This window comes from Epinephelus lanceolatus, chromosome 18, assembly GCF_041903045.1.
Source record: "Epinephelus lanceolatus isolate andai-2023 chromosome 18, ASM4190304v1, whole genome shotgun sequence".
Classification (NCBI taxonomy): domain Eukaryota; kingdom Metazoa; phylum Chordata; class Actinopteri; order Perciformes; family Serranidae; genus Epinephelus; species Epinephelus lanceolatus.
Window position 1 is genome coordinate 41611800 of NC_135751.1, and position 27468 is coordinate 41639267.

The window sequence follows — 27468 nt, forward strand, 5'->3', positions numbered from 1 at the left end:
TGTCAAACTTAAGGAAACTCCCTAACAGTGTTCTTGAGATATTGCATTCATTAGAATAAGACAGATGCAAGATCACCTTGACCTTAACCTTTGAACAACAAGTTCTAATCAGTTTATCACCGAGTCCAAGTGGACGTTTGTGCCAAATTTAAAGAAATTCCCTTTAAGTGCTCTTGAGATATCCTATTCACAAGAATGCAACAGATGATGTCATGGTGACCTTGACCTGTAACAAACAAAATCTTATCAGTTTATTCTTCAGTTCAAATGAACGTTTTTTTAAAGAAATTTCCTCAAGGTGTTTTTAAGATATCACCTTCATGGGAATGAGACAGGTGTATGGTCACAGTGACCTTGACCTTTGATCACTAAACTGTAATCCATTCATCCCTCAGATGAATTGGATATTTGTGCCAAATTTAAAAATTCCCTCAAGGTCTTCTTAAGATATTGCGTTCACAAGAATGAGACAGATCAGGTTACAGTGACCTTATACCACTAAAATTGTATCAGTTCATTGGTGCGTCCAGGTGGACGTTTGTGCCAAATTCAAAGAAATGTCCTCAGTGTATTCTTGAGATATCGTGTTCATGAGAATGAGACAGGCATGAAGTCACAGTGACCTTAACCTGTAACCATCAAATTCTAATCAGTTAATTGTTGAGTCTAAGTGGACGTTTGTGCCAAATGCGAGGAAACTCCCTCAGGGTATTTTTGAGATGGTGCGCTCATGAGAATATGACAGGCGCAAAGTCACAGTGACCTTGACCTGTGACCATAAAATTCTGACCAATTCATTGTTTAGTCCTACATGGACGTTTGTGCCAAATTTTAAGAAATCTCTAGTGGTGTACGTGAGATATTGCATTCATGAGAATAAGACAGATGTGAGATAACCTTGACCTTAACCTTTGAACACCAAAATCTAATCAGTTCATCGACTTGAATCGGAGGTTTGTGGCAAATTTGAAGAAATTCCTTTGAGGTGTTTGTGAGCTATCGCATTAACGAGAATGGGATGGACAATCTGAAAACTTGCTGGTGCAGAGGCATAAAAAGCACTTTGATCTTTAAGGTCAGAGGCGAACATAACGTCACTGTAGGGTTGACAGGAAGTAAACACACGTTCAGAGATATTTTAGTAGTTTGTGCCGTACCTTGCAACCCTCGCAGGTGATGCAGCGGTAGTGGTAGCCGGTCGCCTTGTCCCCACACACCACGCACGGCTCGTCTTTCTCCAGGTAGCTGGGGATGTACCCTGGAACAGAGACACTAAGAGCTATAGGAGAGGAGGAGGAGGATGAAGAGGAAGACAGGGTGGAATGAGAGAAGGGTGAACCATGAGTGCGAGCCAGCAAGCCGGGGAGGGACGTCGGATTGGCGGCCGGTGAGGACGAGGAGGTCAGGGGAAGGGTTGAGTGATGAAGAGAGGAAGGACAGTGGTGAGGAGGAGGAAGAGGAGGGGGAGGAGGGGGCCGAGTGTTATCACAGGGGCCTCAGAGACGCTCCTGAGCTGAGGGCCCCGGGAGACTGTGATACAGGACAAGACATGTATGAGACTGACAGTCTTTTCTGCAGACACTGAGCTGATGCCATGACAGCCTCTGAGGGTCACACTCACATTCCCACAATCCATCATGGTATTCATGTAGACGTCTTAATTCAGCTCGACGCTAATGTACTCCTGAGAAGTACACGTGCTCTGAAACGTAGAGATGTTGGAGCTTTCGCCCTTCAGTCCTTTGACCTCACAGTATTAATGTGACGCTCTGAGCTGTCATGTTGTCATGTTGCTGCACAAACACCGTCAGTCGTCTGGGCATGCTCAGACGGGACTCTTCTCAAACACACGGCTCATCTCAGAGTTTTTGGAAAGCTCGCACACATGCATTCAAACACTTAGAGCCGTTCATTGAAAAGCCTGAGCACCCCTTCACCTCTACACACACCTTGACACCCACATGACCCTGTGAACCAATCACAGCTGCCTGCAGACTCACAAACATACGAACACTCTGAAGCTTCTGGAGAGCGCTCAGAGCTCTCAGTGAAGGGTTTACTGAGTGTCTCTTCTCATATTACTGAAGCAACAATGAAAGTAGAGCCACAGTGTAGAGCTGGACGCCTGAAAGAACTCCTTTTTTTTTTTTTTGTTAGCTTAGTTTATTTCTTTTTTATTTTGCCTATTTCTTTTGTCTTCTTTTAGCCTATTTTTAACCTTATTTTTTGGCTTTTTTTTCTGGTTTTAGCATTTTTTTTTCATTTTTTGCCCTTTTTTATTTTTAAACTCCTTAAGCCTACTTTTTTTTCTCTTTTAGTCAGTCTATTTTTAGCCTATTTCTTTTTTTAAGGCTATTTCTAAGCCTATTTTTAGCCCATTTTTTAAGCATTTTTTTTAGCTTTTTTTTGCCGTTTTTACGCCTATTTTGGGCCTATTTTTTCTTTCTTAAGCTTATTTTTTCTTTTTTTAACCTATTCTGAAGCTTATTTTTTGGCGTATTTTTTTCTTTTCAGACCATTTTTTTTTCTCAGCCTTCTTTTCTCATTTTTGCTGATGTCTTGTCTTTTTTAATCCTATTCCAATTTTTAGCCCATTTCTTTTTTTTGCTCTGCTCTTGACCCTATTTTTTCTCTTTTTAATTTATTAAACTGATTGGTGTATTTCTTTTTTTACTGATCCTTATTTATCATATTGCCCTGTGTTTTTTTCCTGATGCTTCCTGTTTGTGTTTTCCCTCTGCTGCTGTAATGTTGCAAACATCCCCGCTGTGGGACAAATAAAAGATTGTCTTACATTTACATTAAATGGAAATCTTCAATTAAAAAATAACTTTTTAGATTTTAGTTTTTTAAATTGATTATATTGTTTGAATAACTGCAGCATGAATTTACCACGCCACATTAAGAAATACTTATAGAGGTGTACTGTATTTCACTTTAATTAAGTCATTTTGAATCTTCCATAACTTTGTTGTACATCCTTCTTTAGAAGCACACTTTCTTCCTGTCTCAAGTATTTATTTCATTATAATTCCAGCCTTGTTTCTAACAGTCGGTGTTGTTGCTAATTGTCTATGTTCACGTCTCCTGGAGATATTCAGGATTTTACATTTAATCACTTGTTTCATGTTTGATGAAGCATGCAGGACTTGTTGGTCATGTGTGATGGGTACAAACAGGTGCTAAATGAAACTGTGAATCACATTCAGTCTGGTCCCAAATTTCGGTCGCTCCGTATTTGGTCGTGAACCTTCAGAGTCCGTCTACAAACAGATCTCTTCAGCTCAGGTTTCAGTCCCCTCGCTGAGCTAATCTGTGTCCAACAAAGCCTCTGAAGGAAACTCATATAAATAAAATGCTGAGGAGGAGATTATCAGAGTAATGACACCCAGGGGAGCAACACTGAACATCAGCCAAATCCTCCAGCTCATCAAAAGACTGAGCATCTCACAGAGACCCTGAATTGTTCACTTGGTTGTTTGGAGGTGACGAAAACACAAAGAGGAGACGGCGGACGTGATCAATCCTTACCAGACACGCTCTTCCCCGAACACTGGCCGTTCTTACTCTTTCTCTTCGGCACATCTGGCCACCTGGAGGGGGGGCGGGAGGAAGACGAGGGGCGAGGGAGAAGAAAGAAACATTACTCTTCATCATCCATTAAAGTGTTCAGGCTACCAGAACACTGCGCTCTGAGAACGCAGGGTTACTCGTGGTCCCTAAAATCTCCAAAAGTAGATCAGGAGCCAGAGCCTTCAGCTATCAGGCTCCTCTCCTGTGGAATCATCTTCCTGTTACGGTCCGGGAGGCAGACACCGTCTCCACATTTAAGACTAGACTTAAGACTTTCCTCTTTGATAAAGCTTATAGTTAGGGCTGGCTCAGGCTTGCCCTGTACCAGCCCCTAGTTAGGCTGACTTAGGCCTAGTCTGCCGGAGAACCCCCTATAATACACCGGGCACCTTCTCTCTCTCTCTCACAATTTCAAAAACTGTTGTTCCCATCAGTCACTTACATGTAGACACAACAACATGGGACAAAAAGGGTCGAGGTTGAAAACACTGATCTCACCCTTTAAGCTCAGCAGCTGCCTGCTGTATGTGACCGCTCAGGGACAAACTTGGTCCAAAGTTCGACTTTTCTCCTCTAAAAAAACCAACAACAAAGACGGAGTGACCTTGTGTCAGATGGCTCGTGCACTCCCTGACAGCCTGTAGCTAAAGTCTGCTCAGCTGAAGATAAGTCGGCCCTGCACAGCTGCACCGGAGACGGGACGTCTGAGTCAAATTTCTCTTTCCATTATTTCCTCTTTCTCAGCTCCCGTCTTTGCAATTTCCTTCTGCTACTTATTTATTCACTTTCAGTCATAAAACCAGATTAAGAAATATGTAGAGGCGAGGACATGTTGTTCTTTAACTGTCTGTGTGGAACACTTAGAAATCAATGAATGAATCATACCTACAGCACCATGTCCACACATGCTCTGCACATACACACACACACACACACACACACTCCAGGATATAGATAATTCCTTCACTCATTTCTTCCTGACTTCCTTTCTCTTTCTCTAATTCTCCATCCTTCCTCTCGTCCCGCTCTCACAGGATGGAGTCTGTATTTGCTCCCGGCAGCAGACTTGGATTACCGTCCTCTCTCCCTCTCTTCTTTCTGTCCATCCCCACGTTACGCTGTTCACACCCCCCTCACATTCCCATCTCCCTCCTCTCCTCCATAAATCTCTCATGTTGCCTACTCCTCATTTCTTTCTGTCCAGTCCTTCAACTTTCCTCTTCCCTCTGAAACATCCCTCTCTCCTCTCTCCTCTCTCTCTCTCTATCCTCTCCTCCCTAAACTTCCATCAGCAGTATTAGGTAACAGCGCTCTCCTCCCTTCTTCCCCTCCCTCCCTCTGTTCCTCTCTCTGGCTGTCAAATCCACTTTCTTCTTCCAACCCAACCAAAAAAAGAAAAATCTTCTAACGTCTCTGTTCTCGCTGCTCTTCACGGTCGAGCAGGCTTATTTATTTTATTGCTGTGCACATGGTCCGGTGGTAACACGGTGGGAAACTGTCTGCTCTGCTCTCTGATCACCGTCAGACGCCCACTTTATCATTTCTGCCTTTATTAATTCAATAAATGTCACTTTATGGAGCTGGTGACAGAGCTGACAGTGTATCCACAACACCAGATAATTACTCAAATTTACTGGACGGTGGCTGACTGGTAAAAAATCTGAGGTTTGGTGTCGGTTTATGCAGAAACACCACGTGAAAGAATTTATTTCAGAGTCAGAGCAGACACAGACCTTCTCTCAAGCTACACTAGAAAATGTTTACAGGTTTTTTACGAACAACATGATGACATGAAAGACAGAAACCGTAGCTTTCTGCTGCAAGAAGAATAAATGCTCTCGCTATTATAGGTTTTAATTTAGAGCACTATATACAGGATTACGCTGACAATGATCTCCTGCGGCCATTACAGGGAAATCTGTGGGGAAATTCCAGTGTAATTCCAGCAAAACACTAAATTTCAACCACACGAAGGTAAAGTAATATAAGATCATGACATGACAGAGGCTTTAGCTTTCTGCTGCAACAACAATGGATCTTAAAGCTGTTACGGTTCTTAATTTAGATGAACTTACACAAACAATCTCAAGTGGCCACTGTGGGAAGATACCGATGTAATTATGGTAAATACCTCGTTTGCACGGCACATAAGGTCAGGTTATGTAAGGTCATGATGTAACGACGGGGAAGACAGAAGCCTTGGCCTCTTAGTGCAAAAGGAATGAATGTTCTCGCTAGTATCGTTTTTATTTTACATCAATATATACAGGATTATGCAACAAGAAGCTGTTGTCTTTATACTGACGGGATATTTCTCGACCTCAACACTGAGTCTCTCCTCATCTGTTCTTCATCACACACGACACACAGCAACAGCTACAGAGTTCTCTTTATACGTCCATGGTGAGCAGAGGAGTCGAGCTGCCACAGGAGCAGAGAAGAAGAGCTGTTACAGAAGCTGGTGTGTACAAGCAGAGAGCGAGTGGGGGGAAAATGCATCTCACTGTGGGGGCGGCGAGGCTGGAAATAGGATGAGGCGTGAAGTGCTGTGGGGCGGCGCGTCCAGGAGCGCTGGTGCATGTTTAGCTATCATGAGACGCTATCATGAGTAAAAAAGACACCAGAGGCAGGATGAAAACGAAAATTTAGATGTTTCAATAAATAGGAAAATAAATAAGTTAAAAATAAATAAATAAGTCACGAAGCTGAAGAATGTGCCAGCTAAATAAAAACAGATACACAAAAATAAAAAATACACAATAATCATAAATACAAAATCTGTATCGATGGAAAAAATCACCGATATCGATAACCCTAAAAATACATAATATCGGCCCCAATAATCGTCCAGGCCGATATCTGTAAGGGGGATAAATTAACTGAGAGTTAAAAAATATCTTTGGAATAATGGATAAATCAGTCGTGATATATATGAAGAACAAAGTGACGACAGGTGCAGCCTGAGGTGAACTGTCCCTTTAAGACTGCACGGTTTACAAAATCTCTAACATGCATTAACACCTGACATCAGCTCCCACACACCGAAAACAAGCACACAAAATAAAAAAAGAAAAAAACACAGATTTCCATCAGCTGATTGTCAGACCTCAGATCCTCCTCCTCCTCTGACACCACGCTCATGTTCACATATCTCACCAGAATGAACATCATGTACTTCACTGAGGGAGTTTCCGCACTAATTACTGAAGCAAGAAGTTCTTTAAGAGGCACGCTTTATTCCAGACATGTTATTAGATTAAACTGCTTTAATGCTATCATCGCTGGAAAATCTAATTTTATCTTGACTCTTCTGAACTCAGTGTACAAACAGACACAGAGGCCAGCCTTTCTTAACTCCACACACACACGTTTCCTACTTTATCTGCTGTAAACATGCAGCACACACCCACATGCAAGAGATATTCACTCTCTCTCACACACACACACACACACACACACACACACACACACACACACACACACCGACCTGTTGATGCAGTACGGCTGTAAAATATGCATGTTGTTAAATCTGCAGGAGTCTGAGAAGACGAGAGCCCAGCAGCTGTTCCTGCTGCAGGTGGAGTCAGTTCAACTTCCAATCTCTGTTTGCTCAGAGCTCCACTCCTGGTGAGGTCTGAGTAACAGCAGCTTTCGTTGATCTGTAAACCACGAAGAGGAAGTCCTTAAATCCCTGACCACCGCCACGCTGAACCGACCTCCCAGTGACCCGAGCACTCAAGTCCATCCCAGTGCAGTACAGTGGAGCGGAGCCTCGAGCTGCTGCTGTCAGCTGGGCGATCTGAGGCAACAGTGGCTCTGCCTCAGACTGACTGCTGGGAGGAAGGGCTACTCTGTTTATCTCCCTCCCTCCCTCCTCGCCCAGCCTCCCCTGCTCACCCCGTCTGCCTGTGTGTGTGTGTGTGTGTGTGTGTGTGTGTGTGTGTGTGTGTGTGTGTGGTTTATCCCCTGATGACACGCACGTTGTCATCACAATCCACCTTTTCATGTCTACCACCTCTCTCCTCTTTATCACTTCCTGCCTTTGCTCTTCTGTATTTCTGTTACCTCTGTTCTAACTTTATCCCTCTCTGTTCTCCTCCCTCTCTGTTTCTGTCACCTGTCATTATTTTTATCTCAGGTCTGTCACCTTCTCGTCTTTACTCCTCCTGTTTTCCTCTCCTCATTTCATCTCCAGGAGAAAAAGACCCCCAAAACAACGCAGCATCTCTACATCCAAACTCACTTAAGCTTTAATGCTAACTCGATTACGTAACATCAGGCTGGTGCAGCCTCCCCAGTGCAGCTGAGTGGAGTCTTATGAGGACACGGGGATGCTTGGTATCCCGTCAGTCGATTCAGAGCACACAATGATCTCTTTTTCCTCCGTATATGATCATCAGCATTTACAGTGAAGGCCACAGCTACAGCTGGACTCAGAACTGTGTTGCTGAATGAACAGGAGCAGGCACGCCGTGCAGCGCCGTACGCACCCTGAGATCCTCTGAATGATCAAATCAAAGTGTTCCAGTAATAGCCAGAGGCTGAAAATAAAGAAGCAGGTCAGTCACAAAGGCTGGGTGTAAACATCAAAGGGGCTCAGACTTACCTAAACCGTAACGGCTCAGAGGGTGAATTTAGCATCGTGTACATTTCCACATCAACAGAGTCAAGTCATACTCGCCACTGTAGCCCGCTCTCATTCCCCAACTCATTAAATACCGCCGCTTTGCCACTGATTTTGGCGTCAGACAACAAAGTTTTATAACGTCGCCTGGCAGCGAATCACACTGTCAGTTTATACAACTCAGTCTCACTCCTAAGTCGTCGAAAGGTCAGCGACCAGGCGGCGGTTGTGTGCATGTACCTTTCTGTAATGTTGTTGGTGAGATACAAAGGTGTCAGAATCAATGCAGTGGAACCAGATGCGTCATCAAAATCTGGCGCTGACATTACCCACAATACAGCTCAACTGCAGATGGTTAACGGCAGCTAATGTAGCAGCAGAGATCAGCAGCACCTACTGAGGTCTGGTAGGATCGATTCTTTCTGACTCCACACCTCCAGATCTTTCACATTTTCAGACTTGCAGACCCACTGACACTGACTCGCACATTAACACACGGCATCCAAGCTAACCCCTGCGTCACGGCTGCAGGCCAGATCTGTCCTCATTAAATTAAATACCAGGATGTAATTTCATTTTAGCGTGACAGTTATCCATCACATGAGAGCTTGTGTACTGTTTAAATCAACAGTAAAGTTTTTTGTTCCGTTTGCGTCTGTGTCCTCTGCTGGAAGTTATGAATGAGAGCGAGGCCACGCATGCCGACAGCACCACCACGGAGCTCACCATCACACCAACAGTTGTTGGCTTGATCTCCAACGGCGGCAGGTCAGCGTGTAGGGCAGACGTAAAGAGATCCGTCGCAGCGGTGCCGGCCAGATAACCTCTCCTTTTACATCAGTAAGACGGAGCAGGTGGTGGGGGATTACAGGCCAGCATTCCTCCATTAACAGAAAGAGAAAGGCAGCGTCGTTCAGTTCAGTGTGCACAGGACTGAGAACGTGTCACTGGATCTGTGCTCAGGAACTGTGGTGGAGATGACACAGCTGTGAGGAAGCAGAGAGCATCATGATAGCAACGCTATCACAGACCAAAACCACAAACGCCTTCAGAGGGCCAGTGGAGACTTTACTCCATCCAGGACGTCCACAACAGACGGATGAGACATTCAATGTTTGAATCATGGATTGTAAAAATAAAGCTCGTAGCCAGTGGAGCAGTCGAGGGTATATCCACCTCTTTTTTGTGGCCGTTTACAGGAAACTCACCTGTCTGCCAAAAAGCCAGTGGAACACATCGTACCCACTTCCTCCTCGGTAACCTGCCCCTCTACCCATCAAACCTCATCAGCTGCGTCCACACCACTAACACTGATAAGAAGGGAGAATGCCAGCCAAAATCAGCCACCTAATGGCAGGTTCACAGCCACAGTCTACATCCGGGGAGTCAGACTAGTTGTAACATGTCTGATTTGGAATTGATGCACGTTCAGGTACAAAGCAATTCGAACTGCGCTCACCGTTATGTTCAGCACTCACAGTGCAGCGCTAACATAAGTTCACTGAGCGGCGTGCTGGCACTTTGCACATCTTGGTGCGACTCAAGCCAGCAGAGAGAATCGGTTTCAGTGCTCAGTGGTGTTGGAAGGGCGCTCCAGTTCAAAATGAGACCAAACTCCTCCATGGGTGTCAGTTTTTTTAATCACGACAAAGGCCAGAATGTGGCCTGTAACAAACAATAAATCCTGTTGTTTATAGTTGAGCTGGTTTCTGAAAAAACTTGCAGCCTCTGCCGGCCGCTGTCAGTGACGGAATAAACAACATCAACAATCACCACAACCACAAGAGGTCCTTGATCATACAGTCAAAAACGTGCACACAAAATATTAGGCTGATGGGTCCAGTAGTTTGTGAGATTAGCAGTGGACAGACAGATACACACATTTACACGTACACACATGACCAAACTAGGGATGTCCCGATCTGATTTTTTTGCGTCCGATCCGATACCGAGTCCTTTATTTTGAAACCGAGTCCGATACCGAGTCCAATCCGATACTTTGCAAAGCATTATGAAAGAAAGAAAAAAGAATGCATGCAAGTTGTCCCATAAGGTTTGTTTTTTATTAAAATAGTATTGAAAAAGCTTATCGGTGTTTCAGCAGCACAAAATGTAAACCAAGTCAATATCTTCTTCTTGTCTTCAATAAACAAAATAGGCCTATATCTTTTTTAGCGGTTTGACACAGGAAACAAATATTTTTCTTTTACTCAGTCAAACCCCACAAAGAAACCATAAAACCCATAAAACAGGTCCCTCAACACCAAAATTAAATTGTTTTTACCTGGTTTCTGTAGAACAAAAAAAATTATACTCAATTTTCAAAACACAGTAACAGTAATCAGTTTCAAGGAAGTATATATTTTTTCCACCAAAGAAAAGAAATGTTCCGCTCCGTTCAGTCAGTTCAATCCAGTTCAAACAAAAAACTCCACTCCGAGATTCCCAAATAACACACAGTTCACAGTTCAATTCAGTTCAATCCACACAGTTCGCTAAACAAAAGAAAACTCCACCCCAGGTTTTCCCGCAACCAAGGAGGTAAAGAAAACCCACTGTTGGCTCTGACTCAGTTCAGTCTCAAAACGATAAATCAACCCGGCCCAAAGGCTCCAAATAAGGAATAATGAAATGGAAAGTAACCCCCGGCTTTTGCCAACTCACGGGACTGTGTGTGAATGCCATAACGCTTTGGCATTGTTTCAGGCGTGGAGGCTCCGTAGGATCCCTTGATATCCATGGCGGAATCTCTGAGTTGAGGCCGGTGGCCGGATGGATGATATTCCATGAGGAAGCGCACCTATTTCGCGGACTTTGAGCAGTGTAAAATGCCGTGGTAGGCTGAATACGCAGAGGACTTCTGACTCATTTCTCACTCGCCGGTGACTCTCGCCACACTGCCAGGAGCGGCATAACGTAGGGGCCGGTCTACCTGGGCTCAGCTGATCGAGCCATCCCACTGGCTGATAGCACTGGTGGGTGTGTCTGGAGGTACCTCAGTGTCTGGAGGTGAGCGAGCCATCAGCTGACTGTCTTATAAAAAAAATATATTGAGAAAATATACAGGATCGCCACACTTTATACAATGGAAAGTGGAGGCAACAGTGAACAACACAGATGAAAAACCTGGCCATTGTTGTTGTTTTGATTCCTCCGATTTTTTATTACCGATTCCGATTTTCTAAAAATAACGTGATCGGTGCCGATACCCGATCCGATTGGCGTATAAAATAATGGACGTAGCTACTGTGCCTTCACCCACTAGTTTGTGGATCCCATTTTAAAGCCTCTTGTTCGGCATTACAGCCGTCGCCATATTGAGTTTTTAGGAGCCAGAGGTGACCTTTAATTGGACAAGAAGTTAGAGCTGTCGAGGAGCACGGGTCCGATCTGACTCATTGACTTTGACGATGCCTCCCAGACAGCCTGTCACTCAAATGGCCCTGCCCTTAAATAATGCATAACTTTAAGGCTTAATAAAAGTTGTACAAAAATTTTTCCCCTGTCATGAATGTTTTAATAGATAGAAACCAAAACTGTTTTTGTACCAGGCTGTAAACATGTTTATTTCTGCTGTAAAGTTTTAACATGGGGGTCTGTGGGGACTGACTCGCTCTTGGAGCCAGCCTCTAGTGGCCATTAGAGGAATTGCAGTTTTTGGCACTCCCATGTCAGCTTAATTTTTTCAGCCTCAGAGGTTCCTGCTCGATTAATAGTGACAACATTAAACAAAAGTTAACTAGAATTACCACCCGGTGGTTGTATGACTCTGCCCACCAGTCCAGTTTCTCTGAGAGTTTCCATCCATGCCTGTGAAAACATGGATGTAAGTCCATCTGTCTGTCGGGATGGACAATCTGAAAACAAAATGCGTCCGGCCTCGGCTATCACCAGCACGAAGGCATAAAAATTCGACTCCATTACAGCTCACAAGGTTCACCAACAAAACAATTGTCTTTTGCCAAACACGTTTCCCAAACAAATACAACATGCTAACATTATTAGCACAAACCTATGACATTTTACATTGTATAAATTAGCCTAGCAGCTAACAGACTTTTCCTCTGCTCATATGAAGCCAGGATAAATCACACACGTTTATGTGTGAACACTGAGGTCTGTGAGGACTGACTCGCTCTTGGAGCCAGCCTCAGGTGGACATTCACCATATCCTAGCACTTTTATTTTGAAAGGCTGCAGCAGCAGATGAGGACAGAAACAACACGATGTAAAGACTTTCAGAACAAAGTGTTTGTGCACAGTTATGTTAAACAGCTTATTGCATTAAAGTAAACACTTGTGGTATTCTGAAGCTGTTCCCGATCGCCACAACAAATCTGCTTTAAAAAAAAATCAGAAACAACAACGACACAAACACCTTCTGTCTTGAATCACACCACGGTAAACATCAGGAAACATTTAACGCAGATTTATTCACGCCTTCCTATAAAAACGCTTCACTGCTTCATTATGTTCCTGCGCCACACACTCGCAGGTCAAACGGCCAAGAGGCTTGTGAATTAATACACAGCTGTTGTTGTGTTTGCTTGTGCTGCTTAAGCTAATAAACTGTGTGTACAACTACAGAGGGGTTACCTGAGGACAAGGCCTCAATACGACAGGAAGAATGGCTCTTTGAGAAGGAGTGGAAAAAGCCTGGCTGTTGATTTGACCTACAGAGCCGTGCTGTTCCCGGTGGAGTCAGCACTTTGTGAGGAAATATACATCGTCTGCAGACATTCATCATCTGCAATTGACATCAGGTGACTTTTATACTCCAAGAATGTATAAAAAACAAGCTGAAGAGAATAATGCAATGTTTCCACGGCTGTGATATCCCTCATGTGGACGTCTGCCTGCCTAAAGCAGTTTGTGAGCAGCACAGCACTGAGCTGCTGCCACCATCAATACTCATTTCCAGCAAAAGCACCCAGGAGAATAATGTGTTTTTCTGTATTTAACGGCGATGAAATCAGCTCCTGTGTGATCTGAGAGGCAGAAACATCAGAAGTGCTCAGAGCAACACGCCGTGTGCTGCAGTCAAACCAGTCCTCACTTTCATGTCATCAAGTTTATTTCAAACTGCCTGTTAAATAGTCTGGAGACTTTGTACACATGTTAGCAGATACCAAAACCTTTTAGGTGGATTCATGTTTGTGTGTAGGCTAGCTGTTGTGAGCTTTTATACTTTTTCTGTGTGCTGTAAAGTTTAGTTGATTCAAAACACACATTAAACACACATTAAACACACATTCAACATGGCTTAACAGAGACAGTTTCAAACACAACTACACAAATCAGCTTCACTATAACTCGCAGCATTCACAGACAAAACACACAAATACAACATGCTAGTGTTATTAACACAAGCCTATAGCATTTTGCATTGTATAAATTAGCCTAGCAGCTAGCGGAGATTTCCTCTGTTCATATGAAGCCAGGGACAACAGCAACATTTAACAAAGGTAACGTTAAGGCTCCATGATAGTCTATCATTGATAGACCCTTTTAGGACCGGCATCACGGTGACATCATGCTATCAGCTGGAGGTGCAGCTGCCTCTCCCCCACAGGGCTGTAGGCTCCATAGGAGTGTTAAAATGTGTTTGTCTTGTTGTGTTATTGGGAGCCAGAATAGAAGGAGTCATGGCTCAAAACCAGCCGCCACTGCCCGTCAACAAAAACAAAGACAACTATGGTTAAATGTGATAAGACCAAAGGACTGGACGGAGGCCATCATCAAAAATGCTCACATGTGCAGCGCACACTTCATATCAGGTTAGGGAAAAAGTATTTCCTGTTGTAGGGATGAATAAGGTTATGTGTATTAAGGGTTATCATGTCCACCTCATCAGAAACTGGGGAGGGATTAAGAGGAAGATTGGATTTCTCTGCAACGCTAACTTTTTAGCACATTAGCTAACGTTAGCTTCCATAGCAAAACAAACAAGTGTGGTCCTCCTTTGTAAGATTGGCTTCCTGTGACATCATCCATCCACTGAGTGAGAGCATACGGGTCGGCCAGTCTGGTCCCGTTGGTCAGTGTTTACTTATTCAAGTAACACTGGCGGTCCCGGAGAGTGAGTGACCTGACATGGTGCGTTGGTAAATTCAGTCTGACGCTCTACACTAAAATGAGAGCCCTGTTGGTGGAAGAAACGCAGCGTTATATTTCTACATGAATGAACCAACGGTTAAGTTAATCACACATTCACTCCGCTCGGCGCTCTGCTGCTCCGTCTCCACAGACAGAGTGTCCAGAGTGCGCTCTGCCACTCTGAGAGTGCGCTGCTCTGGATAACCCAACGCTACATTCAGACAGCGCTCCCAATTTATCAACGCTCCAGTTTGTGTCAGAGTGCGCTCCCACACTCACAATGAGTGTTTCTGAACGCACCACTCACATCATCTTCCTCCATCGTCTAAAACAAGACAACACAACTTGTTAGCTAGCGCTAGCTAATGTCTGTGGAGAACTGTTTTGCATCCAGCTAAGCCCCGCCCACCAAAAAACATCACACTGTTTACTAATAGTAAAAGAGTCTATTTTTGTGGAGGCTTTATTGTCTTCACACTTTATTGTTTCTTATCTGTGAAATTAAAGTAAATCAAAGCTTTGTTTCCACTGAGGGAAATGGTTTCAGCTCACAGAAATAGACAGGAAGTCTGTGTCGCCGCAACATGTAGTTACATTTCTAGGAAGGAGCATATCAGGCTACAGAGCAGGTACGGCGTCGATTTATAAATCCTGCCTAAAGTCATCAAATTTGAGACTTCAGTTCAAGTCATGTGACTCGAGTCCACACAATGCAATTACCTTGACAATGATTGAAGCTTCGTAGTATTTGTTTTAGCCCTAAAAATACTGATAAATATGATACTTCCCAAAAATAAAACCAAGTCTCTGACAGCACCTCACACAGCTACTGCTCTTCTGTTTAGATGTTAATTGAATTACAAAGGTGAAAGCCAACTGTCTCCTGAAATAATCAGCAGCTTCACACTGCAGTCAGTGCTGACACACACACACACACACACACACACACACCCCAACTTCTATTTCAGCATCCTGTACTCAGGGCTATGTGAAGGTTTGCATCAACATCTCTGAGCGCGTGAATGTGTGTGCGTCTGTGACTCAGACATCACAGAGGGGAGGGGTCAGGGCATGAGGCAGCGCTCACAAGAACACGTGCATGCTCAATGACACTGCGAGAAACACACACATACACACACACACACACACACATACGCACATGCGCACAAAAACAAAGCAACAATCCCCTGTCGATGTCACACAGCGAGCTGCGTCCTGAGCTGTCCTCTGCTTTCTGTGGCTCCATCTGCCCCCACTGCTCCTAATCCAGCTCCCTGCACTGCACTAATCCACACACACACACACACACACACACACACATCTACACATCTACATACACACCACCTGATCACTTGGCACACAGTCAGACCTCAGAGCCTCCATGTAAATATTACTTCTATACACTACCTGCACGAGGGTTACCATGGCGATGGCTATACTAAAGTATACTAAACTATGCTAAAATCAATACCTGTCTCTCTGCTGAAATGTTCATGTTGTTTGGTTTGGCCTGACGGTGGTGCAGGTGAAAGGTCAGTCAGGGGAAATTCTAACTCTGTCAGTTTGTACTCTCAGCTCGACCAGAGAATATTCAGTTAAAACAGATAAGTGACGCTGTGTTGCCGTCATCGTTGTCCTTGAAGTTTGCTCCCAGTGCGCTTCAGTGGCGTGAGCACTGTGCCAGACTCCATTTAAAAAAACATAGAGTTTTAAGCCCAGGTCAGACCAAAGATTCACAATGAGACGAAACCGTTTTAGAATGTTGTTGAGAAAAGTTGCAGCGGTTTTGAATAAGTGCTGCACAGTGGATGTAAATTATGCTGATGAGAGTGGTTTATGTGGATTTCAAAAAGCAAAAGATTTATGGAACATTTTAATAAACTATAAAATGTTAAATTTGAGAATGGAATTTTGTGTGTTGGTAGAATGAGACTAAAGAACATGTTGGGGAGCTCTGTGATTGGTGGTTCCTCCACAGTTTTTAGATCATCTTGACAACAGATAAACAAAGATTCACTCTGGAGTCATTATGAAACTCACCAACAACATTTTCCACCACCATGAGACGGCGTATCATCTCTAGTCAACGACTCTCTGCGCTTCTGATCTGTAACGTTGACAGGAAGTGACCACCATGAGACGGCGTATCGTCTCTAGTCAACGACTCTCTGTGCTTCTGATCTGTAACGTTGACAGGAAGTGACCGCCATGAGACGGCGTATCGTCTTGGCGTATCGTCTCTAGTCAACAGCTCTCTGTGCTTCTGATCTGTAACGTTGACAGGAAGTGACCACCATGAGACGGCGTATCGTCTTGGCGTATCGTCTCTAGTCAACAGCTCTCTGTGCTTCTGATCTGTAACGTTGACAGGAAGTGACCGCCATGAGACGGCGTATCGTCTCTAGTCAACGACTCTCTGCGCTTCTGATCTGTAACGTTGACAGGAAGTGACCGCCATGAGACGGCGTATCGTCTCTAGTCAACAACTCTCTGCGCTTCTGATCTGTAACGTTGACAGGAAGTGACCACCATGAGACGGCGTATCATCTCTAGTCAACGACTCTCTGCGCTTCTGATCTGTAACGTTGACAGGAAGTGACCGCCATGAGACGGCGTATCGTCTCTAGTCAACGACTCTCTGCGCTTCTGATCTGTAACGTTGACAGGAAGTGACCGCCATGAGACGGCGTATCGTCTTGGCGTATCGTCTCTAGTCAACAGCTCTCTGTGCTTCTGATCTGTAACGTTGACAGGAAGTGACCACCATGAGACGGCGTATCGTCTTGGCGTATCGTCTCTAGTCAACAGCTCTCTGTGCTTCTGATCTGTAACGTTGACAGGAAGTGACCGCCATGAGACGGCGTATCGTCTCTAGTCAACGACTCTCTGCGCTTCTGATCTGTAACGTTGACAGGAAGTGACCGCCATGAGACGGCGTATCGTCTCTAGTCAACAACTCTCTGCGCTTCTGATCTGTAACGTTGACAGGAAGTGACCGCCATGAGACGGCGTATCGTCTCTAGTCAACAACTCTCTGCGCTTCTGATCTGTTACGTTGACAGGAAGTGACCGCCATGAGACGGCGTATCGTCTCTAGTCAACAACTCTCTGCGCTTCTGATCTGTAACGTTGACAGGAAGTGACCGCCATGAGACGGCGTATCGTCTCTAGTCAACAACTCTCTGCGCTTCTGATCTGTAACGTTGACAGGAAGTGACCGCCATGAGACGGCGTATCATCTCTAGTCAACAACTCTCTGTGCTGATCTGTAACGTTGACAGGAAGTGACCACCATGAGACGGCGTATCGTCTCTAGTCAACAACTCTCTGCGCTTCTGATCTGTAACGTTGACAGGAAGTGACCACCATGACTGCTGACACTTTTCTCAGTGATGTTCTGAAACAGTTTCATCTCGTCGTGAATCTTTGGTCTGAACTGGACTTTAGAATAACTTTAACAGTGCTGTTTCTTGAGCTAACAGAAGCTAACAGAAGCTAACTGGTTAAATCTGGTAGCAGTTGTTGAGCTTGTCTGGGGGCATGTGACTGGCTGAAAGGTGAGAAGGCAGTGACATCATCACTGCCATTAAAAGTTGGACGTTTGTTAATTTTTTCACAATGATTTTGTCCATGTATTAAACAAACATTTTGAGGCTCCTTCCTCTTTGACACTGTGGAGGGGAAACGTTGGGTTTAACTCAGTGTTTGTCTTCAGTTCTTCAGCAGCTCTGAACTCTCTGAAGTCTCTGTGAATTTATTTAATGAGACAGTGACGGCAGGATGTGTCTGTGTGTGTCTGTGTGTGTGTGTCTGTGTGTGTGTGTGTGTGTGACTGTGTGTGTGTGTGTGTGTGTGACTGCACGTGCTGTAATGCAGAGAGCACAGATGGCAGCGTGACAGAGTTCTGTCTTCTCTTTTACCACTTCACAAAAGACATTAAATTCACTGACTGAACCCTCCATCATCCATCATCCATCATCCATCCATCAATCCATCAATCCATCATTCATCCGTCCACGCTTGCAGAGATTCTTTCACCCGTCACTTTTGTCAAATCCACTGTTAATCTCTGCTTTCCTTTCATGTTTACATCAAAGATGGACATGCGCACACGCACGCACACATGCCTGCACACACACACACACACACACACACACACACATACACATACACACAGAGTCCGTCTCACCCTTTCTCGTCTCCCTCTGATGAGTTGCTATCCTGCTTGTTGGACATTGGCTCCATGTAGCCTCAGTCCTGTCCAGCAGCCAGTCACAGGACAATGAGGCGGACCTCGACCTTGCCAGCCTGCTCAGCATTCGCCGGCGGGCCCTTCAACAGACAGCCATCTGAGGATCTGCGCAGCGATTGGCTGGGAGGAGCACAGTGGGCGGGACATCAGTGGAAGCAAAAGAGAGCTGGAGGGACAGAGAGAGACAGAGTCAGAGACAGAGTCAGAGACACTGTGACATTTGTTCAGTAAAATGTTAGATATTAAATGGACTCAATTATATCACGTTATACCTCAGTGTGTAAATATGACATGTACATACAGAGGAGCTGCGTCTGACAGATATAAAACAGAAAAACAGGAAACCCTGACAGCTGAGGAGACAGCCAGCCAATGTTTGGTATTAATGCTGCAGAAAATAAAAATGATTCATTTTTGACATTTAAAACCTGAATTTGAATTGAACACTTTGGAGGAAATAAAGACAGAAAAGTTTTTCATTGTGGAGCAGCATCATGAAACTAAAATCATATGACCTGTGTTCTTTACACATTTCCCAGTGTTCCTCATTATAATCCCTGAGCACAAGCACCCAGTTTGAATGTTATCAGCACATTAAATGGCCGTTGTCAGGTGTCATTAGGAGCACAGGTTGGAGGTACTAAGGCCCTAGTCTACCTACTGTGTCTACCTTTATTGTTAGGCGACCTCTAGTGGCTGTAGTAATTATGACAGGAGCAAAAGAGGCAGTCAGGTGATGTAGTGCAGGCCCACAGCAGCTGTGCTGGGTTTGAAGCTTATTCTCGTAGTGGGCAAACAGTGTAATTACATGTGATGTGGCGTCGTCATGTGAGGGTTGCAAAAGACTTTTCCCACAGACTACATGGGAAAGAGACGTCTGTAAATCAGTGGATAATTGTTTTTTTAACGTCACATCCCCTCGTTTCTCATTTCTGGATTTGATCCATTGGGTCTGATAACATTATAAAAGTCTAGGAGAGCTGCATGACTAAATCCTTTAATACCCATGCAAGTTAGTGGAGGGTTAAACCAGAAGTAGCGAGTTCAGCTGGCAAAAGTCTCTAGTGTGATCGCTCTATTGGCCCCACAGTGCGGAACCAGGGCTGATCATCCAGGTAATCTTCTACACAGCGGTTAAACCATCATGGCGTCACGCGCCACTTAACAGCTTCTGTAGAAATGAACCGGGCCCCGCCTCCAACACTGTATCTCTTCATACATCCATGAAGTAGTATAGAGTGCTGCAGGGATGGTGGTCAAACAAACACAGGACTTTGACCCAGGAGATCGCTGTTTGTGGCCCATGGGAAACCAAATGTCCACGTTGCTTTATGTTAAGTTATGTACGTAAGTTGTGTCAAGTAAAATCCGGGACGGGTGCCACAAGAACACGACTCTACAGCTGTTAGAGGGTCTGTGAGGCTGCTAACATGCTGGAATTTTGCAGGTATAATGTGTAACAGTGGCCACCATCTTAGTTTAGCGTGTTAGCATGCTAACACTCACTAATTAAACACAATGTCCAGCTGAGGCTGATGGGAGTGTCATTAGTTTTACAGGCATTTGATTATAAACCGAAATTTTGGATTATCAAAATGATTGTCTGCCACAAATTTTAAACAAAAACACCTGTATCTATGTCCTAATCAATTACCTATTTATTTTTATCTTTATCTATGCATTTCATTTGTCTGTTTATTAATTTCTTTTCTTAAAAATGAGTCTAATTAGTTTGTATCTATTCTTCTATTATGAAATAAATTAAGTACATACATACATATGATAATTATGTATTTATATTTTATTAGAAATTTATAGGAATTCAAATAATAATAAATATAAATGTAATTGTTTATGTATTTATTTCATCAGTTATATAAGTACTTCTTTATGTCATGTGGATAATCATTTCCTGACCTCTGACCCAGATCTCTCAGCCCAGTAGGAAGACAGACAAATAAACCCTTAACTCAGTATCTGAGGAGGATAAAGGACCTCAGTGTTTAATGAACAAGACTTTTTTTAGATCAATTTTATTACAGGACAGAAAGGTTGTGACTAACAGTGACCTACTTTGAGGAAAATTAAGATTGAGAAATGGGACTGTTCTGAAAACAGAAATAAATCAAATCATCTTCAACTTTAAACTTCAGACGTCACTCCTCAGTTACATGTTCGATCACAGAGAGGCCGGTGTGCTTTCACACAGAGCTGCTGTTATAAGCTCCTTACAGAACTCTGAGAGGAATTTAGGGTAAAATGTACTCCACAAATTTCATGGGTGTTTCTTCGGCTATTTGTTCCTCATGTGCGACCCAAGTTCACAGCGACCGTGCAGATTAACAGTGAGGGCAGATTCATGCCTCTCTGCCAGGCTGTGGTGGGTTCAGTGCACGGGACATTTTAAATGTATAATGAAATCCTGTTTATGCAGCCTTGCTGAAATGATGAATAAGTAGTCTAACCTTGGTCTGACTGAGGGAGCAAAAGAAAAGGATGAAATATAAAAACAGCAACAACAAAAGATTGTCAGGTCAGATATGACGAGAATTACTGCAGTGTTGTTTTGTGCCTCAGGGAACCAGTCCAGTGTCTCTGACAGTTTATATCCATGTCTGTGAAGACAGGCATGATGATGTCACAGTGAAGCTGACCTTTGACCTTTTGGATAGAAAATGTCATCATGTCATTATTTTATCCTGTTAGACATTTGTGTCAAGTTTTGTCATAATCACATATTAATCCTTGAGTTATGGCCAAAAACATGTTTATAAGGTCACAGTGACCTTGACCTTTGACTTTTGACCATCAAATTCTAATCAGTTCATCGCTGAGTCCAAGAAGATGTTTGTGCCAAATTTGAAGCAATTCCCTCAAAGTGTTTTTGAGATATTGCATTCACAAGAATGAGATGGATGCAAGGTCATAGTGACCTTGACCTTGACCAGCAAAATCTAATCAATCCACCCCAGAGTCCAAGTCAATGTTTCAGACAGCCGTGGTTGAGAAGGTACTGATTAGAAGATCAGCGGTTTGATTCCCGGCTCCTCCTGTCCACATGTTGAGGTATCCTTGAGCAAGAAACTGAAATAACTAAAACATTTGTGATGGCCACGCGTTCAGTGTTGAATGGTTAAAAACAGAAAAGCAGGTGGCAACTTGTGTTGTAGCCTCAACCACCTGTGTATGAATGTGTGTGTGTGTGAATGAGTGAATGAGTGGTTGAAAGGTGCTGTACAAGTGCAGGTCCGTTTACCAGTTTGTGTCACATTTGAAATATTCCCTCAAAGTGTTCTTATGATATGACGTTCACAAGAATGAGACAAAGAAGGTCACAGTGACCTTGACCTTTGACCTTTGGACGTTTGTGCCAAATCGACAATTAAAATTGTTAAATTAAACGAATATTTTTTTTATTTTCTTTGGTATCTTTTGTCATATACAGATATGCAGTGATGATTGTTAGGTAATATTCATGTTGATTAGGGATGGGCATCAATTTTCGATTATCGATGATTGATTGTTAAGGCTTTTGATCGATCACAAATAATTTTGCTCGACAGTCTCAGTATTTCCCCTACAATGCCTACGAGACCCCTGCCGGACCTATGCCAGGCAAAAAAATCATAAACAGACGGCTCTCATCGCTCTCCAAAGCCTCGGCGGCTTCCCTTGAGGCCTCTGAAAACACTACGCCATTGAAAGACGGAGGTTTTGCTGAAAACTGTGCGCACGGACCATTTTCTAATGACACCACGCAGACGCAGCTGTAGAGCTGACCTGCTGCTCCTGTTGGAGGAGGAGCGACCACGTGGCCTTTTTGTCAGGGTCAGAATGTGTGGACAGGTAAATCCTTCTTTAACCAGAAACCATTGATCACCAGGACCATCCGGTAACATGGATGTTACAGGCAGACAGACAGACAGACAGACATCCTGTAAACAGAGTGCCACGGGCCCTGGCTACGCCTACACGGAGGCCTTAAACTACGTTGAGGAGAAAGAATGCACTCGTGGCTATTAAATATTAACTGTGTCATGTTTGTGTGGCTGCAGGGTTCAGGGTGGATTATCCTGCTCAGAGATTAAAGTGTTACTGTCTCGTCACAGTTTAGTGTGGATGTGTGTCAGCGGAGAAACCTTTACCTTCACTTCAGCCTGAATATAACCAATAATACTAAAGACCCATCAGTCACCATGTGTGAAGAAGAACACAGCTCCTCCTCAGCTGCGTGAGCTGTGTGTACATCAGCATGTGAGGAGCACAGAGCGCCACATGAGGGCAGCAGAGTCACTGTAGCGCCGGTGTTGTGGATCTACATGTGACCTGAGCTGACCTGTTCCTGTACAGAGCCTGCAGGCTGTTACACGCTGTTCTCACATCACTCAGCAGGACCACTGATCATACAGAGGAGTCACTAAACACTGATTCATAGACTCAAAGCAAAAATACTGACACACACACAGCAATGTGGACACACAGACAGATATGACTGAACACTATAAGTGATCTGCTGCAGGGCAGAATCAGTGTAAAAATTAACGACCTCTGCAGAAGTGAAATGTAAAAACTAGTATGTGAACCTGTGAGGAGCTGCAGAAATTATTCTGGTCGTTGTGCCAACAATGTGTTGGGTGGAGATCAAGAACGAGAGCGTGACCTCGCAGAGTAAAAAAGTTTCTGCTGTTCTTCCGACTGGATTTGGCAAAGTTTGATTTATCAGCTGGCTCCGTTGGTGATGATGAAGATGTTCCCCTGTGATTAGTTAACCCTGATTGGCTGAAGGTGTTTGTCTGTCAAGGTGAGAAGCCCCGCCCACTGACAGTGTTTTAGGGCGGCACCGAGTCCAGACTGAAACAGAGAGAGAGACAGGATGTGGAGGACGGTCTCACCGGGCTACGAGCTCAGTGTCACTGTCTGTGTACACAAAGGTCACACGTTCATCTGTCTGACCATTCATCCATCCATCCCTTCATTTGTACCTCCATCCATCTGTAAGTCATCCACTTTCTGCCTGCACAAAGGTCATCCATCCCTCCTGTCCATCCATCCATCCATGCATCCATCCATTTGTTCATCCATCCATCCATCCATCCATGCATCCATCCATCTGTTCATCCATCCATCCATCCATCCATCCATCCATCCATGCATCCCTCCTGTCATCCATCCATCCATGCATCCATCCATCTGTTCATCCATCCATCCATCTGTTCATCCATCCATCCATCCATCCCTCCTGTCCATCCATCCATCCATGCATCCATCCATCTGTTCATCCATCCATCCATCCATCCATGCATCCATCCATCTGTTCATCCATCCATCCATCCATCCATCCATCCATCCATCCATGCATCCCTCCTGTCATCCATCCATCCATGCATCCATCCATCTGTTCATCCATCCATCCATCCATCCATCCATCTGTTCATCCATCCATCCATCCATCCCTCCTGTCCATCCATCCATCCATGCATCCATCCATCTGTTCATCCATCCATCCATCTGTTCATCCATCCATCCATCATCCATAAGTCCATTTGACCATCCATCCATCCATTAGTCTGTCTGTCCATCCATCCATCCATCCATCCATCATCCATCCATCATCCATAAGTCCATTTGACCATCCATCCATCCATTAGTCTGTCTGTCCATCCATCCATCCATCCATCCATCATCCATAAGTCCATTTGACCATCCATCCATCCATCCATCCATCATCCATAAGTCCATTTGACCATCCATCCATCCATTAGTCTGTCTGTCCATCCATCCATCCATCCATCATCCATAAGTCCATTTGACCATCCATCCATCCATCCATCCATCATCCATAAGTCCATTTGACCATCCATCCATCCATTAGTCTGTCTGTCCATCCATCCATCCATCCATCATCCATAAGTCCATTTGACCATCCATCCATAAGTCCATTTGACCATCCATCCCTCAATCCATTAGTCTGTCTGTCCATCCATCCATCCATCCATCAGTCCGTCTGTCCATCCATCCATCCATCCATCCATCCATCCATAAGTCCGTCTGTCCATCCATCCATCCATCCATCCATCCATCCATCCATCAGTCCGTCTGTCCATCCATCCATCAGTCCATCTGTCCATCCATCCATCCATCAGTCCGTCTGTCCATCCATCCATCCATCAGTCCGTCTGTCCATCCATCCATCCATCAGTCCGTCTGTCCATCCATCCATCCATCCATCCATCAGTCCATCTGTCCATCCATCCATCCATTAGTCCGTCTGTCCATCCATCCATCCATTAGTCCGTCTGTCCATCCATCCATCCGTGCGTCTGTCCATCCATCCATCCATAAGTCCATTTGACTATCCATCCATCCATCCATCCATTAGTCCGTCTGTCCATCCATCCATCCATCCATCCATTAGTCCGTCTGTCCATCCATCCATCCATCCGTCCGTCCATCTGTCCATCCATAAGTCCATTTGACCATCCATCCATCCCTCAATCCATTAGTCCGTCTGTCCATCCATCCATCCATCCATCCATCAGTCCGTCTGTCCATCCATCCATCCATCCATCCATCCATCCATCCGTCCGTCTGTCCATCCATCCATCCATCCATCTGTTCATTCATCCATCCATCCATCCATCCATAAGTCCATTTGACCATCCATCCATCCATCCATCCATCAGTCCGTCTGTCCATCCATCCATCCATCCATCAGTCCATCCATCCATCCATCTGTTCATCCATCCATCCATCCATCCATCCATCCATCCATCCATCTGTTCATTCATCCATCCATCCATCCATCCATCCATCCATCCACTGTCCGTACATCTGTCCACACAGCTCTTACAGTCTTGTGCCTAATCATTACGACTTATTTACTGAATGATAATGTCACCCAGGGCTGTAAATATAAACTGACTGATTGATCTGTTGATTATCTTTGTGATTGATGAATTGATGTTTCAGTCTTTATCAGGAAACAGTGTTGGGTGACAGACGAGGAACACACATTACACCTGATTACAGCAGTAAATCTGTCTTTTGGTCTTTTTATGAGACTTGTTAGTGATAATGAAGAAGAGTATTAATGCTGCTGGGCATCAGACTCTGAGCCGGCTGAGCTCCACTTCTCCACATGTGACAGTAGATGGCATCAGAGTGTGTGAGATCAGATCGGACATGTTTACACACACACACACAGATCTGATACTCAACACTGATCACTGCCTCTGGCAATTACTGTCAATCACAGCTGGAGGACGTTTGATTCTCCCCACGCTGTCCTCTGACCAGCTGAGTGATACAGTGACCGCTGTCTGTACGTCCACCTGCCTGCTGTCTGTACGTCCACCTGTCTGCTGTCTGTACGTCCACCTGTCTGCTGTCTGTACGTCCACCTGCCTGCTGTCTGTACGTCCACCTGCCTGCTGTCTGTACGTCCACCTGTCTGCTGTCTGTACGTCCACCTGCCTGCTGTCTGTACGTCCACCTGTCTGCTGTCTGTACGTCCACCTGCCTGCTGTCTGTACGTCCACCTGCCTGCTGTCTGTACGTCCACCTGTCTGCTGTCTGTACGTCCACCTGCCTGCTGTCTGTACGTCCACCTGCCTGCTGTCTGTACGTCCACCTGTCTGCTGTCTGTACGTCCACCTGACTGCTGTCTGTGCGTCCACCTGTCTGCTGTCTGTGCGTCCACCTGTCTGCTGTCTGTACGTCCACCTGTCTGCTGTCTGTACGTCCACCTGTCTGCTGTCTGTACGTCCACCTGTCTGCTGTCTGTGCGTCCACCTGTCTGCTGTCTGTACGTCCACCTGTCTGCTGTCTGTGCGTCCACCTGCCTGCTGTCTGTGCGTCCACCTGTCTGCTGTCTGTACGTCCACCTGACTGCTGTCTGTACGTCCACCTGTCTGCTGTCTGTACGTCCACCTGTCTGCTGTCTGTACGTCCACCTGCCTGCTGTCTGTACGTCCACCTGTCTGCTGTCTGTACGTCCACCTGACTGCTGTCTGTACGTCCACCTGTCTGCTGTCTGTACGTCCACCTGTCTGCTGTCTGTACGTCCACCTGACTGCTGTCTGTACGTCCACCTGTCTGCTGTCTGTACGTCCACCTGTCTGCTGTCTGTACGTCCACCTGCCTGCTGTCTGTACGTCCACCTGCCTGCTGTCTGTACGTCCACCTGTCTGCTGTCTGTACGTCCACCTGCCTGCTGTCTGTACGTCCACCTGCCTGCTGTCTGTACGTCCACCTGTCTGCTGTCTGTACGTCCACCTGACTGCTGTCTGTGCGTCCACCTGTCTGCTGTCTGTGCGTCCACCTGTCTGCTGTCTGTACGTCCACCTGTCTGCTGTCTGTACGTCCACCTGTCTGCTGTCTGTACGTCCACCTGTCTGCTGTCTGTGCGTCCACCTGTCTGCTGTCTGTACGTCCACCTGTCTGCTGTCTGTGCGTCCACCTGCCTGCTGTCTGTGCGTCCACCTGTCTGCTGTCTGTACGTCCACCTGACTGCTGTCTGTACGTCCACCTGTCTGCTGTCTGTACGTCCACCTGTCTGCTGTCTGTACGTCCACCTGCCTGCTGTCTGTACGTCCACCTGTCTGCTGTCTGTACGTCCACCTGACTGCTGTCTGTACGTCCACCTGTCTGCTGTCTGTACGTCCACCTGTCTGCTGTCTGTACGTCCACCTGACTGCTGTCTGTACGTCCACCTGTCTGCTGTCTGTACGTCCACCTGTCTGCTGTCTGTACGTCCACCTGCCTGCTGTCTGTACGTCCACCTGACTGCTGTCTGTACGTCCACCTGTCTGCTGTCTGTACGTCCACCTGTCTGCTGTCTGTACGTCCACCTGTCTGCTGTCTGTACGTCCACCTGTCTGCTGTCTGTGCGTCCACCTGCCTGCTGTCTGTGCGTCCACCTGTC

The 27468-nt window shown here is 45.2% G+C and overlaps 1 protein-coding gene across 5 annotated transcripts in view; it reads right to left on the reverse strand.

Moving 5' to 3' along the window:
* The window catches only part of LOC117268254 (thyroid hormone receptor alpha), a 177382-nt gene that overhangs the window by 23087 nt on the left and 126827 nt on the right, over positions 1–27468 (reverse strand). For 2 of the 5 annotated variants that reach the window (XM_033644536.2, XM_033644537.2), the window contains 3 exons: positions 18483–18711; positions 3532–3593; positions 1158–1279 (listed from right to left, as the gene is read on the reverse strand). In XM_033644536.2, the coding sequence (XP_033500427.1) occupies positions 1158–1279; positions 3532–3593; positions 18483–18538 (240 nt within the window). In that variant the 5' untranslated portion in view covers positions 18539–18711. Of the gene's footprint in view, positions 1–1157; positions 1280–3531; positions 3594–7060; positions 7422–18482; positions 18712–27468 lie in introns of those variants that run through there. The other 3 variants (XM_033644538.2, XM_033644540.2, XM_033644539.2) reach the window with 3 other exon arrangements.